A 17,425-nucleotide genomic window follows, 5' to 3' on the forward strand; every position below is an offset into this window, starting at 1 on the left:
TACTATTAAAGGTCTAGGTTGCCTTATGTCCAGGTTTGGAGCATACATATGATGTGCCCTTTCAATTAACAACACATGCTGTGGAATACCAGTCCAGTTGTTTATTTGTGCTTTAAGATTAGTACAGTCCATTCCCTCCAGCTTCTCTTATACAGCAGAAAATCTCAGGTTTTCCCTACATGCTCTGTCTCTAATTTTATTATTTTTTTGAAACATCACTTCTTCAGCAGTCTCATATTCATCCAGCCTTTTCTTCACTTTGACCTATGATTTTCACAGTTTTTATCACCTCATCTGAATATATGTTTAAAGCTTTTTTTTTTTTCATTTTTTTCTAGCCTTTTGTTATTTGAGTTGATATACTCCTTTAGTGTTTCATTTATTTTAATCAGCTCTGTGTACATTTGACTTGTTTTTCCTTTAGATTACCGGAAGGCATGTCTTGCACCAAAGCTGAAGCTTACACTGCTTTTTGCTGAACAGCTGCAGAAGTCTCCCCAGTCAATGTTTTCTCCTCAGCTTTTGTGACTGATTTTCTTTCAGGTTCTCTGAATTTCTTTTTGCTGGCATCCAGGCAGTACACTTACTAGCCAGTTACTGAAATTTACCAAAAAACACATGTTCACTGACTGTTTTCTAAGTGTCTGCTTTCACACTGTGAGAGCTGAAACTAAGCTGTTACTCAGTGTGCAGCCATCTTGGAAGTCCCAGTGCTGCAGTAGTCTTAACTAATATACTGAGTAAGGTAGGAGTAAGCTAAATTAGAGTCTAGGATCCCTTGGAGAATAGTTTTAGCAAAGCTTGCTCTAGACCTACAGAAGGAATCTATATTGTAGTGTTTGGTAAAGATGTGCACTAAAAAACAACTTGCTGCCTCTAGTATGTTTCTAGATTCTAGCCTTTTCCAAAAAGCCAGAGAAGTAGCCAGGGCTCTACTAGAGTGGGCCCTAACCTTGCCTGGAAGTGACTTGTAGTGAGAAAGTAATTGCCTGGGACAACCACTTAGAAATTGTCTGTTTAGACACTAGTTGTACTTTCTTCTAAGCTTCACAACAGATAAACAGTTGATCAGAAGTCCTAAACAATTTTGTTCTGTCAATATAGTACCTAAGTTACATAAGGCCATCCATGGAGTGAAGAATTCTTTCTTGTTCTTTTTTACACTCCTGAAAGAAAAACAATGAAATGAATAACCTAGCTTAAGGTAAACTCTGAAACAACCTTGGGCATAAAAGAAGGACTTGTTCTCAAAGTTACTCTATCTTTGTGAAATATGAGGTATGGATGATTCACCATAAAATCTTTCCTTGCAAAGTCAGAGTAATATGTAACACTTTTTCAGGCTAAGAACTTCAAATCAGCCTCATAAGCAGGTTTAAAAAGAAACAATAGACATTTTTTCTAAAATAAAATTAAGATCCCAAGCAGGAGCTTCCTGTCTACTATTTAGGGAGGTAAGTAACACCTCTTTCAAAAACTGTTTCACAAGAAGTATGGTAGAAAGGGGGATCCAGGAGCAGACGAGCAGAAATGGCCAAGAAATTAATCTTGACAGATGAATAAGAAAGGCCATTGAATAATAAATCACATGCCTTGAGAGCAAAAGAAGTTATAACCCCCCTATACTCAACACTTATCTGGCCCATAACTGAGTATAATGCCCCATTTGGTATGTACCGCACTAAGCATCTACAACAGTTAAAGAAACCTCAGAGGTTTCTAACAAAGACAGTCAGGGGCCTCCAGCATGTGCCTTACATGGACCAACTAAAATCGCTGTCACTATACTCCATATTGTATAGACTTCTTAGGGGACACTTGTGCCTGGTCTACACAGCAACCAAAGACCCAAACCTAATGAACTTATTGTATATCAGTAAATCAAATGGGTCTAGGGAAACCCATTCCAGGGACTTAAATATGGCGTGCAGCTTAAATAGGACATGCTGGAGGGACCGATATATCTCCCACTGACTGCCACATCTTTGGAACAGACTACCAATTCATGTGAAACAGAGCACCGTTATGACACTGTTCAAGAAGAAGATGGATGAGTGGATGGGGCGCTGTAAATTCTTACTGGGAATAGTGCCCACAATCCTCCTGGACATAGGCAGTCATCACTAAATGCAGTCTTGGGTATTGACTAGTACCTGTATGGTATTACACTGGGTTGAAACGGCTAGGGTTAAAATGACCTCTGGGTTGATAGCCTAGTAATCTCTTATAATCCTACAAGTACAGAAGAATCACAGGAGACTGAGCTTTAGAACAACTCTGCTTCTTGGACTGGCACCAACTAGAAAATCTTTTTCACTTTCCTATATATGATTTTAGAGTAGGAGTTTTCTTTACCTACATCAATAGCTCATGTATGTCCTCTGAAAAAAAGATGCATAAAAAGGTATTAAAATCCTACCATCCAGGCAGTCAACTGAAAATGTTGAATACTGGGGTGTGTCAAACTCCCTGTCCTGTGTGAGTAAGTCCATTCTGTGAGGAAGCATGTGGTAATTGCCCTTGTCCATTTTCAAAAAAGGATGAACCACTGTTGCCTGGGCCAAAAGGGGGTCACCAAAATGATCTCTGGAGAGTCCTTCTGAATCTTGAGGAGAATTTTAGTTATCAGAGGAAAGACTAGAAAGGCATACAGAAGCACTCCCATCCATAGGAACAAAAAGGCACCTGTCTCCCAGGCTAGTCTGCAAGGAGTCCTGAAGCAAATGTTCTTTAGCTGTGTGCTTTGACTGGAGGCAAACAAATCTAACTAAGAAGTTCCTCACAGATAGATTACACCATGGAAGACCCATGGATGTATGTTCCATTCCCAGTCTTGCTCAGTCTATCTGCCACAATGTTTTACTCTGACAGAATGTATGTAGTCTGGGGGATAAACTGAACCACGTTGCTAGATCCCATTCAGCAATAGCTAGTCTGCAAAGGGGTTAGGACCTGTTTCCACTTAGTTTACATATGTACCAGATCTCTGTGGTGTTGTCTGTTTACCAGCAGAAGGCCTGTAGTACAAATATGGTTTAGAGATTTGAGAACATGTATTATACCCATCAATTCACTTGCCATTTATGTGTTTTAACTTGTCTTCTTTGCTCTACATACCCTGAACTTTCACTCCCTTGTACACAGCTCCCCAAGCAAAGTCTGAAGCAAATGCTATTACAGACTGAGTGGGGGTTGGAAGAGAGAAGGGAAGACCAGGGTTGAAAAACATCTGCTTCACTCATCAATCTAACCCTGTTTTTACAAATTCCAGCACTGGAATTTCAAATAATAGAGACTGGATAGTACTGTGTCTAAATGTACTTGACAAACCAGTGAATCTTTCCATGTGGGCTCTGGCCAAGGGAATCATAACAATAGGTGACACCATCACACCTGGAATTCTGAGATATTCTCTGGAAGATGCCCAAGTCTGGTTTGAAAATATCTGAAACTATTCCCTGTAACTCTCTGCTTTGTCTTGATGAAGGAAAGACAGCCAACATAAGAGTTGTACCTAGAAAATATCATAGAAACACAGTGTTCTGAGAAGAAATGCGAAAGGATGTCTCTCTGTTCACCTAAATCTCAGGCTGAGAAATAGCTTTATTATCCAAGTCAGAGAAACTCAAAAAGCTTTGAAAGAATATGCAAAAATACAGCAACTGTCTAGATAAGGGAAATGGGAATGCCCTGCAACCTACAATGGACTATTATAGGTGTCGGTATGTCTGTAAAGGGTAGGGGCTGTAGATAACCCAAAGGGCAAAACAGCAAAATGAAATGCAAACCAGACAGAGAAATGAAAATAAAGTGTCTAAACTGTTGTTGATTGGAACAAGGTGGTAAGAATATTTTAAATGTAAAGATGGAAAACTGGAAGTAGAAACAAGGAGTAACACAGACTGCAGACAGACCATTGTGAATTTGGAAATATGATGCACAGGTTTTCAAAAGAAAAGTAAAGGACTGCTTTCCAGGTCCCCTCTTTCTTTGGTATCAGAAAAATTACCAAATAAAGCTCTCTCCCTTTTTGATCTCAAGCAGCCCATTCTATTACCCCCTGAGACAACTGGTTCGAGACCTTATACCTATTCTATTACCCCCTGAGACAACTGGTTCGAGACCTTATACCTATTCTATTACCCCCTGAGACAACTGGTTCAAGACCCTATACACAGGTCAGGCATATTTTTATCAAACAGAGGGTATGTTGGGGGTAGCAATTAATAAAGAGCTGAAGAACTTTATCTGGGAGGGGAAGGCAGCAACAGTCAAGTGGAATAAGCTGATTCTTCCAATAAAACAGGGCAGATTAGGATTTCCCAATTTGAAGGGGTATTTCAGAGCTACACAGTTAAGACTTCTATATATAGCAAAAGCAGAAAACTATAATTCAAAGTGGAAAGGGATGATAATGAAAAACAAGGGAAACTCAAGAAACAAGGAGAGACTGGAATTTTTTTGATGCAGGTCTTTAAGGAGAATAACAATAATCATGCAGAATATTATATCTATAAAGTAGCAGAAAGAATTCTAAGAACTAAATGAACATGGAAATGGAGAAAAGAGATTCTGCCAATATGGATGGCTTCAATCAGGGATACAGACAATAGGTAAGAGGGGGGCTGGAAGGGTCTATATCATGACAGCGATAGCTAAAAACACTGAACACCCTTACCTTGACACTGCTTAAATGAAAGCAGGAAATGTCGAACGGCCAGAGTAAAAAACAAACAAAAAACAAACAAAAAAAAAGCAAAAGATAAAACAAACTGGGAGGCTTTGCTCCCCACCCCACCCTACTTAAATATACCTATTCTGAAATCACACTACAGTGGAGGAAATGGCAAACTCCCGACAATAGCCCAGCGATTTCGACATTTCCTGCTTTTGATTAAGCAGTGTCGAGGTAAGGGTGTTTGGTATTTTTAGTTGTCGGTCTTCTGATATAGACCCAGGCTGGAATTTATTGGAGAAAACTGGCAAAGGAACCATGGTATTTGGAGCAAATAACTAGAGAGGAAAGGTGATAGAATGGGAAGACTCCAATAATTTATTTGTACTACAGGTTAGAGATTGCCTTCCATATAAGGGACTGACATCAGAGAATAGGCAAAGAGAAAGAAATGGGGGGGGGTCCTAAACAAAAGACCAGCACTGGTAGTGTTTTAACAGACTCTAGAATAGCAACTGAAATTAAAAAGGAATAATTAGTACAACATATAAAATACTGCATGATAACTATAAGAATCAATCAGAGGAGGTTATAAAAGATTGGGAAGAGAGACTGGAAAAGCAATTTACAACAAAACAATGGGAGGATATATGTATGGCTCTCAAATATGCAACAAAATCTTGAAGATTTAGGATTTTTTGCCTGGAAATGTTTACATAGATATTTTTATGGCCCAAGTACACTCCAGAGAATTTTTCCTCAGGCAGATAGTAAATGGTGGTGGTGTGAAGGGGAAGAAAGAGGTAATTGAGAACATGTTTTCTGGGAGTGTGGTAAATTGGCAGATTTTAAGGATTCCCTGCGGGCTGGACTGTCAGATATGCTGGGTGTGCAGATTAGTCTGACGAGAGAGATGATTTTCCTGAACTATGACACAGAATTGGAATTGCCTAGACATGGTAAGGCCTTGTTGTGTCTATTTATGGTGGCTGCCTAAAAAGCAATTACTAGAAAATGGAAATCAAAATCTAAACCAACTATACTGGAAGTAGTGAATATAGTAACAAAGGTAAAACAACTGGAATTAAGGTCTTTAGAAAAGGGTAGGGCAAACAACATAGGAAAAAATGGGAATTGTGGGAACACTACATCCAAGGGAGGAATGAGGCCTAAAAGGCAACAGGATTAAATGAGCTATGTAATGTCTGAGTGAGAAATATTGGGCAGATTATAAGTGATGTATAATGTTTGCAACTGGAAGTGGGTCAGTATGGTTTATGACATGCAATGCTTGTGACTAAGATTGCGTTGGTGTGGTTTATCTTTATTTATATAAATGTATAATTGCCTATGTAGTAAGTGATGGTTTAATGAAGATGTTTCTTGTTAAAAAACAAAACAAAACAGGAATGTAATTATTTATGTAATACTGCTTAGGTTATATGACATATAGCAAATATATGTGAAATACAATGTTTGTTATGTTAATATAGTTTGATTACTTTTATACAAATGTAAATTTGCCTATGTCACAAGTGATAATTCAATAAAGGTCTTTGAAAAAAAAAACAACTGATTCAACACAGAAGGGAATAGGAGAGCGGGATTAGGAGGATGAGGCCAAATTCCTTAAAGCTGAGAAAGGGAGTGCCACTGCCAGCTGTAACCTTTTAGACTGATACTCAACACCCAACAGTCTGAATGTATGGGGGTGTCAGGGTGGGGAGAGGGAACATCCAAAAGAATCACATAGTCAATCTGATTTTTTGGATTGTCCCTGGTTGTCCACCTTTCTTCTTCTTTGACAATCCTTGATTTTTTTTTATATATTGCTTGCCTGAACATCGATGTGCATGTTTGTTCTACTTTTTGAGAAAGAAACCTGAAAGGGAAGGAAAAAAGATTTTATTATATTTTGCAAAAAGAAGGTTGAAAATCTATCCAACTCACAAAATCAACATTCCCCTTTCATCAAAACCCTTATGGACATCCACAGAAGGAGGACCAAATAACACTTCTTTATCTTCCATCAAATTTTGAGACTATAACTAAGTGAATCCTCTCATAAAAGAGCCAATGGCAGCAGCCTTGGAAACAGAATCAGCAGTGGCATAAGCACTTTCCAATGCATGTTTGATTAACTTAGACAATGCAGATACTACAGAACACAATGATGTTTTATTAGCTGAGGGGGAAGATCAGTAATTAAACTCCTTAAATTGTCATAAGAAGCCAGCCAACATGTGTCTCTGACAACTTACAATTCTTAAGGCCAACATGGAATAAGAGTAAACATATCTTACCAAACTTATCCAAAACCTTTCCCAGTTTATCAGAAGGACTAAGGTCAGCATCTCAAATAAGCTTGGTAGAAGCTGACTTTGACTAGGAAATGACTGCAGGATCTACCCTGGGGATAGAAAAAGAAACATATGGGACTACGACACCTTATGTAACTTAGACTTTTTAGGAGCTGATAGCTGACTGTCATGTACAGGAGGAACATGGGTCTATATTACAACATCGAACTAAAACAAGTTTGAATGTTGTAATATCAAACCCTAAAGTCCGAAAGTGGAAAATAGTGAAGCCACGGCATATCGACTTTTTTCGCAGGAAACAAAAATCGGTGGGCCATTTTCAGGGCTTTGCTATTTCCTCCACTGTGGTGTGATCTCAGAGTTGGTATATTTAAGTAGGGTGTGTGTGGGGGGCACAGCCCCCCACATTGGGGGGGATGGGAGGCAAGCCCCCTCCCCATTTCAGTTTAGGTTTAAGGTTAAGTTTTTTTTTTTTTTTGTCACGGAACAGCAATTTTTTTTCCCCTGGGAAAAAAATCTCTGTTCTGTGCTTTCAGTTTTGTTGGGTTTCAAACACAACGGTTCGATATTACAACGATTGAACTTTTGTAAGTTTGATGTTGTGATATAGTCCTGAGGAACATGTGCAGGTTAAGGAAAATTTACTTATAATAGATCATAATATCTTTGCTGAGATTCAGACATGTTTGTTTGTTTGTTCTCATTGAGAAATGTCCATCATATTGGCAACAGTATTTCAAAAGAAACATGCTTCAGGAGGAAAACCTGAGGAAAAGATCTCTTAAAAATCAGAATATCTCCCCTACAGTGACAAAATATGAAATACAGTGTCCCAATTCAGCTGCTGCCCCTCAGAATAGGAATCAGAATTTGATTTGGAGGAAACTGTTTTCCTCTTCTGCTGAACAGGATAACCATCATGCAAGGACTGTATTGCTCTCAACAATTATTCTTTCAAACCCAGCCAGTTACTTGCTCTAGATGAGAAAAAATGTTTGGACTTATGTTTTCTCTTTCTAGAAGACCCCTCCTATAAAAATAATGGTTGGGTGCATGGTCCTTACCTGAAGGAGAAGCCACTCAGAGAGGGTTAGCAAAGGAACAACCTGCAGTACCGTCCCTGAAACCTGAGTGGATGGTTCTAACTTCTCTGGTAAAGGCAAATGTACAGTCATAGAGGATGTGCCTACTCCTAGTCCATAGTGGCATCTAGAGGAGCAACACCAGAGATGTCAGGAGAAGTAGATGAAAGGTCTGAAGAACAACTGATAGCCACAGTAGAGTCACTCATCAGTGGCTGAGTCAAAAAGGATGCTGGGTTGAAGAACGAAGCCTCCCAGGCAAGTTTTTGTTCTTGTGGCTTGGAGAAGAAGTACTAGGTTCATGCTCTAGCCATGAACAGAGTCTCTCAAAAAGATAGTGTAGCCAAGAAGAGTCAGAAAACTTCCATACTAAAAATGTAGTTACCAAGGTAAACATTTTCCATTCTGAGCATCAAACACACTCGCCAAAGCTCCTCACTACAAAGTAATGCATAAGCTGTATACGTTTCCTTACAAAATTTACTAACATTCACCAAAGGCTTAAGGAATGCCCACAGGGACTTGGGACCAGCTTGAGTATCGTCATCATCTTTCGGCTTTTCCCATTAGGGGTCGCCACAGCAGATCATCTCTTTCCATTTCTTCCTATCATCTGCATCTTGCTCTGTCACACCAACCGCCTGCATGTCCTCTCTCACCACGTCCATAAACCTTATCTTAGGCCTTCCTCTTTTCCTCTTACCTGGCAGCTCCATCCTTAGCATCTTTTTCCCAATATACCCATCATCCCTCCTCAGCACATGTCCAAACCAACACAATCTCGTCTCTCTTGCTTTGTCTCCAAACTGTCCAACATGAGCTGACCCTCTAATATACTGGTTCCTAATCCTATCCATCCTAGTCACACTGAGTGCAAATCTTAACATCTTTAACTCTGCCACATCCAGCTCTGACTCCTGCCTTTTTGTCAATGCCACTGTCTCCAACCCATATAACATAGCTGGTCTCACTACTGTCTTGTAGACCTTCCCTTTCACTCTTACTGGTACCGTCTGTCACAAATCACTCCTGACACTCTTCTCCACCCATTCCACCCTGCCTGTACTCTCTTCTTCACCTCTCGTCCACATTCACCATTACTCTGAACTGTTGATCTCAAGTACTTAAACTCATCCACCTTTACCAACTCTACTCCCTGCATCCTCACCATTCCTCTACCCTCCCTCTCATTTACACACATATATTCTGTCTTAGCCCTGCTGACCTTCATTCCTCTGCTCTCTAGAGCATATCTTCACCTCTCCAGAGTCTCCTCAACCTGATTCCTACTCTCACTACAGATCACAATGTCATCTGCAAACATCATAGTCCACGGGGCCTCCTGTCTGTTCTCATCTGTCAACCTGTCCATCACCACTGCAAATAAGAAAGGACTCAGAGCTGATCCCTGATGTAATCCCACCTCCACCTTAAATGGATCTGTCACTCCCACTGCAGTCCTCACCACTGTCACACTACCCTCGTACATATCCTGTACCACTCTTACATACTTCTCTGCCATTCCCGACTTCCTCATACAATACCACAACTCTTCTCTAGGCACCCTGTCATATGCTTTCTCCAAGTCTACAAAGACATAATTCAACTCCTCCTGACCTTCTCTGTATTTCTCCAATCACACTCTCAGAGCAAACATTGCATCTGTAGTGCTCTTTCCTGGCATGAAACCATACTGCTGATCACTAATCATGACCTCCCTTCTTAACCTAGCTTCTACTACTCTCTCCCATAACTTCAAGCTGTGACTGATCAATTTTATCCCTCTGTAGTTACTGCAGCTCTGCACATCACCCTTATTCTTAAAGATAGGTACCAAAACACTTTTTCTCCACTCTTCAGGCATCCTCTGACTTTCCAAAAGTTCACTAAACAATCTAGTTAAAAATTCCACTGCCATTTCTCCTAAGAACCTCCATGCTTCTATTGGGATGTCATCTGGGCCAACAGCCTTTCCATTCTTCATCCTTATCATAGCTGTCCTTACTTCCTCCTTGCTCCGTTTCACTTCCTGATTCACTATCACCACATCATCCAACCTTCTCTCTCTCTCATTCTCTTCATTCATCAGCCTCTCAAAATACTCTTTCCATCTACTCAACACACTCTCCTCTCTTGTGAGTACTTTTCCCTATATCCTTTATCACCCTTACTTGCTGCACATCTTTCCCAGCTCTGTCTCTCTGTCTAGCCAATCAGTACAGGTCCTTTTCTCCCTCTTTAGTGTCCAATCTCTCATACAACTCTCCATACGCATTATCCTTAGCTTTCGCCACATCTCTCTTTGCCATGCGCCTCATCTCCTTATACTCATGTCTACTTTCTTCATCTCTTTGACAATCCCACTTCAACCAGCTTCAGTATAGTGTCTGAAAACCAGACAGTGGAGATGACATGTTTCCTCTCCCTCCCTAATTCTCCCTTTACTTATCCCCTCCCCCTCGGAGCATTCCCACCCTGAATGTTATATCACTAGGACGACATCTGAGGTGCCATTTTTAAACCTGGGCCACTCGCGTCCTCTGTGCATTCGGCCATGTGTCTAGGCTGCTGCTCTAGTTTCCCGGTAAGTGTAACCAAGTGTAGCTTAAGAGGAATTAGAACTATGTATTAACAGAGTCAAATGTACCTATTCGTATAGCGTATTTGCTGTTATCTAGCTTCTGAAACTCTCTAATGTCACTGTCTGTACTTTTTAAAGTGGTCTGCTCTTCTTTGCTTATTGGAAGCTTGATTGTGCCTATTAACTTGCATGCCAAGTGTAGCTCTAGAGGAATTAGAATTATATATTAACAGAATTAAATGTACGTATGCGTATAGTGTATATGCTGTTATCTAGCTTCTGATATCACTGCTTGTACTGTTTAAAGTGCTCTGCGCTTTTCCTGCTTACTGGAAGCTTGTTTGTGTCATTAACCCGCGTTTTGAGACTCCTCTCTATGCCATTATAGTAGTGAGCCCTTTGAGGCGTCTGTTAAGCAGCATTAGACGCTGTGCTCAAAGCTAGTGTCCTGGTGAGTTTTTGAATTGGCATTTGAATCTCCTCACAATGCCATTATAGTCGTGGCCCCTTAGAGGTATCTGTTAAGGAGCATTAGGCGCTGCAAATAACGCTAGTGCCTTGGTGTGTTTAATTGAATGTCAATAACATTATTACTTGTTCTTATTGCTTCCCCATTGCCCTTCACTTATTTTTGACTTAGTGCAAACCTGTTTGTGTATATTAAGCTGTTAAAATTGTAATGTAGTAGTTACAATGCTAATATAATAGCGAACCTTATTCTGGCATCTGTTAAGCAGCATTAGATGCTGCAAACAACGCTAGTGTCCTGGTGTGTTTAATTAATTGTCCATAACTATAGTACATGATCCTATTGCTTCTCCATTGCCAGCCACTTATTTTTGGCTTAGTGCATGTCTGTTTGTGTCTATTAAGTTTAGAATTTGTAATGAAGTGTTGTAATGTAGTGGTTATAACAGTAATATAATAACAAACCTTTTTGAGGCGTCTTTCAAGCAGCATTAGACGCTAACCTTATTGAGGCGTCTTTTTCAAGCAGCATTAGTCACTGCTGACAACACTAGTGTCCTGGTATGTTTATTTTTGGCTTAGTGCAAGCCTGCTTGTGTCTATTAAGTTTAGAATTTGTAATGAAGTGTTGTAATGTAGTGGTTATAATACTAATATAATAGTGAACCTTTTTGAGGCGTCTCTTCAGGCAGCATTAGACGCTAACCTTATTAAGGCGTCTTTTTCAAGCAGCATTAGTCGCTGCTAATAACGCTAGTGTCCTGGTGTGTTTAATTGATTGTTGGTAACTATATTTACATGATCCTATTGCTTCCTCATTGCCCCCCACTTATTTCTTGGCTTAGTGTAAGCCTGTTTGTGTCTACTAAGCTGCTCAATGCTAATACACTAGTGAGCCTTACTGAGGCATCTGTTAAGCAGCATTAGACTCTGCACTTAATCTCTAGTATCCGGATCTGTTCTTAATGATTGCTGATAATAATAGCTTGTCTTGTATTTAGATATAACTATTCACTAAGGCCTGCCTCATTTAAAAGTCTTCATGTGATTAATTGAATGTAAGAACTGCTTTTTCCTTCTATTGTAATTATTGTTTTGGATTATTTCTCCCACCTAGGAATTTTTTTGCTTTAATTACTGCTATTTGAATATCAAAAATAGTCTCTGATTGCTCTAATACACCTGTAATCCTGTTACCTATCTTTCTGTTTGCATGTCAAATTGCTATGTGAAGTTTATCATAACCTGTAGACCTTCTAGTGCACTATTGTTTTCACCTTACTTCTATCTCTCCTCTCTCCCACTTTACTCCACACTATAAACCCCCTCCCCTACTCTGCATTCACTACTTCCTGCTCTCTCCTTCTTCCCCTACCCCATTTTTCTAACTATTTATTTTTCTCACTCTTCTTTTCAGCCGCTCCCCAAGGTGTTTTCCCCTTTCTCACTGCTAAACAGAATATCCTGCCTTTCAGAGAAGAAGACAGCGGTGGGCAGTCTGCTTTATCTATATTAAGTTTACTGGGACCCTATCTCCCTAAAGAGACTCAGTGTATGTAATCTGTCTTACATAGGTTCATAGGTTCATACTAGGCTAATTATAAGCCTAGCCCGATTCTGTATGGCTTACGCCACCCCTTGATTTGAGTATACTGTGCCCTTTAAGGTTTAGTTTACTGTGCCTCTGTCTAACAGTGACACGGGAGTAATCCCTGGGACAAACCTACGATCCCCCATCCACCTATCGAGATTCTTCTTGAAGGGATTTAGTGAGGTGCTCTGCCTCACATGAACTGGAATTCCATTCCAGAGCGAAGGGAGCCTCTGGGTTATGAACCTGTCCCTCCAGCAAGTTCTATTTATTTCTGTGCTGAGGTTCAAGTCCCTCGAGCGTGTGGCTCTGAGGGATTTAGATTTACTGAGGTGGAGCATGTCCATTAATTCTGGATATGACATAGCTTTGTATGTCAGGCATAGATCGCCTCGAAGTAGGCAGTATGCAACTGAGTAGAGCTGGAGTTTTTTTAATCGAGCAGCATATGGCATATGTTTGAGACCCTTGATCCTCTTGGTGAGATACTTTTGGGGTCTTTCTAATTGCTGCAGGTGTCGGGTAAGGTACATCCCAAAAGGGGCATTGTATTCTATGATGGGCCTGATGAGGGATGAATAAAGGGGCACGACTACCTCTCTTGATCTAGATGTGAAATCCTTCGTGATGAGGTAGGCTATGTAGAAGGTCTTTCTAACCACTTTGGCAATGTGGTTTTCAAAGGAGAGATTGCTATCAACTTGGGTCCCCAGGTCTCTAATAACTTTCTCTGTACTTAATGGGTTTCCGCCTATGTGGTAATTTGTGGGCACATTGTTTTTGCCAAAGGGTATGACTATACATTTTTTGGCATTTAGCTTTAGACCATGGCGCTGGCACCAGTTATCTGTCTCTGTGAGACATTTTTGAAGGATGTTTGTGTCAGCTGGAGAGTTGATTATGGCGCCCAGTTTGCAGTCGTCTGCGAACTTGGTGAACCATAGTCCTCCCACGTTTGCCTGTACCTCAGAAAAGTATATACCGAACAAGAGTGGTCCCAGGACAGAACCCTGTGGGACGCCACTTGTGACTGGTTTCGAGTCTGACATGGCTCCAGCAACTCTCACTCTGTGGGTTCTGTCTTTGAGCCAGTTTGCGACCCATCTTGTGACATAGGGGTTTATATTTAAGCTGGATAGCTTATCTATGATGCCCGAGTCGGGTATTGTGTCAAATGCCTTTGCAAGGTCCAGATAGGCTGTGTGGACTACCTTCCCTTCATCTATGGCTTTGGTGACTGTTTCGAAGAAGTCAACCAGGTTCAAAAGGCAGGATCTGCCCTTGACAAAGCCGAACTGGGTAGGATCTAGTGTCTGCAGGTCCCCAATGTCTTTGTTTATGAGCTCCATGATGATCCTCTCCATAGCCTTGCAGACTAAGCTAGTCAGGCTTATGGGGCGATAGTTTCCAGGGTCCATAGAGGCTCCACCTTTGTTTAGTGGGACCACGGTTGCTGTACGCCATTCTGTGGGCACATATCCTGTAGTGAGGCTGAGATTGTATAGCTGTTTTATTTGATGGATTAGTTCCTCTTGGAGTTCATGTAGGACGCAACCTGGGACGCCATCTGGTCCCATGGAAGCAGTTTTTTGCTTTGGAGAGGGCAGCCTTTACCTGAGCATCAGAGATGTTTGGGAGTCAGCCCTCTGCTGGGATAGATACTTGCTCTTTTGGGGGGGAGGGGGTGGATAAGTTTGCACTGAACCTGTCTGCCAGGATATTGGCGATGTCTGTGGGTTCAGTGTATTTTTTGTCATTTAGAATCAACTCAGAACAAGTCTGGGAGTTGCATCCCAGGTTTCTAACATAACTGAAAAAAGCTTTATGATTGTCTTTGGTGTCCTGTGCTATTTTTCTCTCGAAGCTGGCCTTGGAGGATTTTATGAGGGATCGTAATTTTTTGCTAGTACTGATCAGAGATGCCTTCCCTATTAGGGATTTTGCTCTATCATGTAGTAGCTTCCTCCTTCTGTTGTACAGTTTATTTATGGCAGGGGTCCACCAGACTGGACTCCTGCCTTTGGATGATTGGGTCTTGGTTTTGTTTGGGATAGCATGATCCATGCATTCCTGGAGATGTCCGTAGAATGCGTTTATATAGGATTCTGCAGTTTGGGCCGTAGTTTCCACTGGCCCTGGGGCCTTGAAGGATTCCACTTCAGTTTTGAGAAGTGAGAAGTTCGCTTTTGAGAAGTTTTTCACTGTGGTTTTCTGGGCTGGGGGTGGGGTCGGGATGTGGACATCCAGTGAGATTAATTTATGGTCTGATCTTACCAATGAGGGATATACTTCTGGTGTGGAGCATAGAGTCCCCATGTTGGTAATGATCAGGTCTAGTATGTTGTCCCCTCTTGTGGGAGTGGTGACTAGTTGTTCCATAGCATTTGAGTTTATAATTTCCAGGAACCTTTGGGCTAAGGTGCTGGGGCTTGAGTAGTGCTCCCAGTCAATGTTTGGGTAGTTGAAGTCGCCCAATATAATGGTGTTTGGAGAGATATTCATGTTCTCCAATGTTTTCAGGAAAGCCGAGTGGGATTCCTGACTTTGAGAGGGTGGTCTGTAGGATGCTATAAACTGAAAAGCAGTCTTGCCCACTGTTAGTTGCACATGGATGGTCTCCGATACCGTTGCAATGCCACTAACCTGGAGGTGTGGATATCCTTGATAAATATGGAAACTCCCCCTCCTTTTGTGGTTCGGTCCGGGTTTTGGGGCCGAAAAGCATGATATGAGGTATAGCCTGGTAGTGCTGGCGTGCTCTCTGGAGCCTTGAACCAGGTTTCTGTCACTGCACAGATATCGATGTTCACCATACTGAGGAGAGCTTCGAGAGCGTGCATCTTGAGGTTAAGACTTCTGGCGTTTAGCAGCATTACCCTTAGTTTCTTGTTCCTTGTGCTGCCTATGGGGGTGGGTTTGACTTTTGAGCCTTGCCTAAGAAAGGCACTATGGGGGTGGCAAGAGCCTTTGCCAATATCCGAAAGCCCAGTGGTGACAGGTGCAAGCCGTCCCTAGCGAAGAAACGTGGCTTGTTGAGCATGTCATCCCAGGCTGACAGACACTGGATCCCCTTTGAATGACACCAAAATTTTAGCCAATTGTTAAAATCGATCATTTTGTCTTTGTACTGTGGCATCATTCTAGGTGAGGGTAAGATGCTGCTCAAGGTCAGGGTCATACCAGCCTGGGCTACATGATCAGAGAGCTCCTCTATGTCTCTTTTCATGTAGTCCAGGGAGGTACGTCTCAGGTCATTCACACCAGCATGTACAATGACTGAGTCATATTTGTATTTGCTTTGGAGTGACCTGAGTGCTTGTGTTATGTGGCGGATCCTAGCACCCGACAGGCAGCTCACCATGACCTTCTCTTTATTCAGCCTGGTGAGTGGGACGTCAGTGTGTCTGACAATAGAGTCACCTATTACAAGAGTATCAGGTGTGTTATTCAGCCTTAAGGGCTGTGGCTGCTTGGCACACTGACTTTGTGGGCTATGTGTTGTGCGTGTTTTGTTTTGAGGTAGCGTTTGCTTGGATGTCTGCTTTGGAGGTCTCTGTTGCTTAGGTAGATTTTTATTTAGAGCCTCCGAGTATGTTTTTGTGTATTTATGTGTTTGGTTCGCTGATGTGGTGGGACAATGTGATACTGGAATTGTGTTGTGTGAGGTTACCTTCTCCTCCTGACTGGTTACACCAGTTTTGAGATGAGAGAGCTCAGCCTCCAGTTTGGCTAAATAGTTGCATCTCTCACATATATTTGAATCTGTTTGGAGGAGGAGAGGGTTGTCCGTGTACATGAGACAGTTGTAACATTGCCTCAAAATTCCCAGATTCACCATATACCTGCACATATGTTTTTCTAGCATCCACCTTACTTGAGCAGCATTCTACCTTGGTACGCATGAAAGCAGCCTACCAGTGGTCATTGCGCAGCGCCCCCCCCCAACCTCATCCTTGGTTTACAGTCTACTCCCCATAATTATCTCTACCTAATCTCTATATACCGAACTTCTAATGGAACCTCTTCTCCTCTGAGTGCACCTCCCTCCTTTTTCCATTAGCTGGCAGCATACTCCTAATAATAAGCCCAGTAAAAACTTCCCCGCTTCTCTCCACTAACTCTACCTAGAAAGTGCCCCTGCCCCTCACCTAGAAAGCTGTAATTTTATCTCTCCACACACATATACTTGTTTTTTTAGAAAGTTTTCCCCAACAAAATTAAGAAAATAAGACTTTTAGTACAAAATTAAGTTTGTAATCCATATACCTGCACCCCTGCTGTAGTTCTCCTTCTCCTGCCTCAGGTCACTGATGGTTTTTGGGCCTTCCTGTACCCACCAACCTAATAAAGAAACTGCTCTATAAACTAAAGTCTTGCTCCAATGCCCCTGATAACATCCCATCCTCCTTCCTAAAGATTGCTTCTGATTCCATTGCTATACCCATCAGCATCCTAATAAATAGGTCTCTGCTCGAATCCTATGTACCTAAACTCTAGCGTTCTGCTTTCATTCTTCCACTTCACAAAGGAGGCAAGAATTGTAATGCCTCCAATTTCCATCCCATTGCCATCCTCTCCCCTATATCCAAAATCCTAGAAAAATGTATCCACCTGCAGCTCTTGCCTTTCCTTACCGAATACCAACTACTCTCTCCTACCCAACACGGCTTCCGCCCAGGACACAGTACTAACACCACCCTTCTCTCC

General features: G+C 41.6%; 1 protein-coding gene across 1 annotated transcript in view; it reads right to left on the reverse strand.

The window, feature by feature from the left end:
• Window positions 1-1,112: 1,112 nt before the first annotated feature.
• The window catches only part of LOC122795957 (soluble lamin-associated protein of 75 kDa-like), a 747,318-nt gene continuing 731,005 nt past the window's right edge, over window positions 1,113-17,425 (reverse strand). The window contains exon 5 of the mRNA XM_044064439.1: window positions 1,113-1,166. Coding sequence (XP_043920374.1) covers window positions 1,113-1,166 — 54 coding nt within the window. The remainder of the gene's footprint in view (window positions 1,167-17,425) is intronic.

This window comes from Protopterus annectens, chromosome 2.part2, assembly GCF_019279795.1.
Source record: "Protopterus annectens isolate FY-2018-M chromosome 2.part2, PAN1.0, whole genome shotgun sequence".
Classification (NCBI taxonomy): domain Eukaryota; kingdom Metazoa; phylum Chordata; order Ceratodontiformes; family Protopteridae; genus Protopterus; species Protopterus annectens.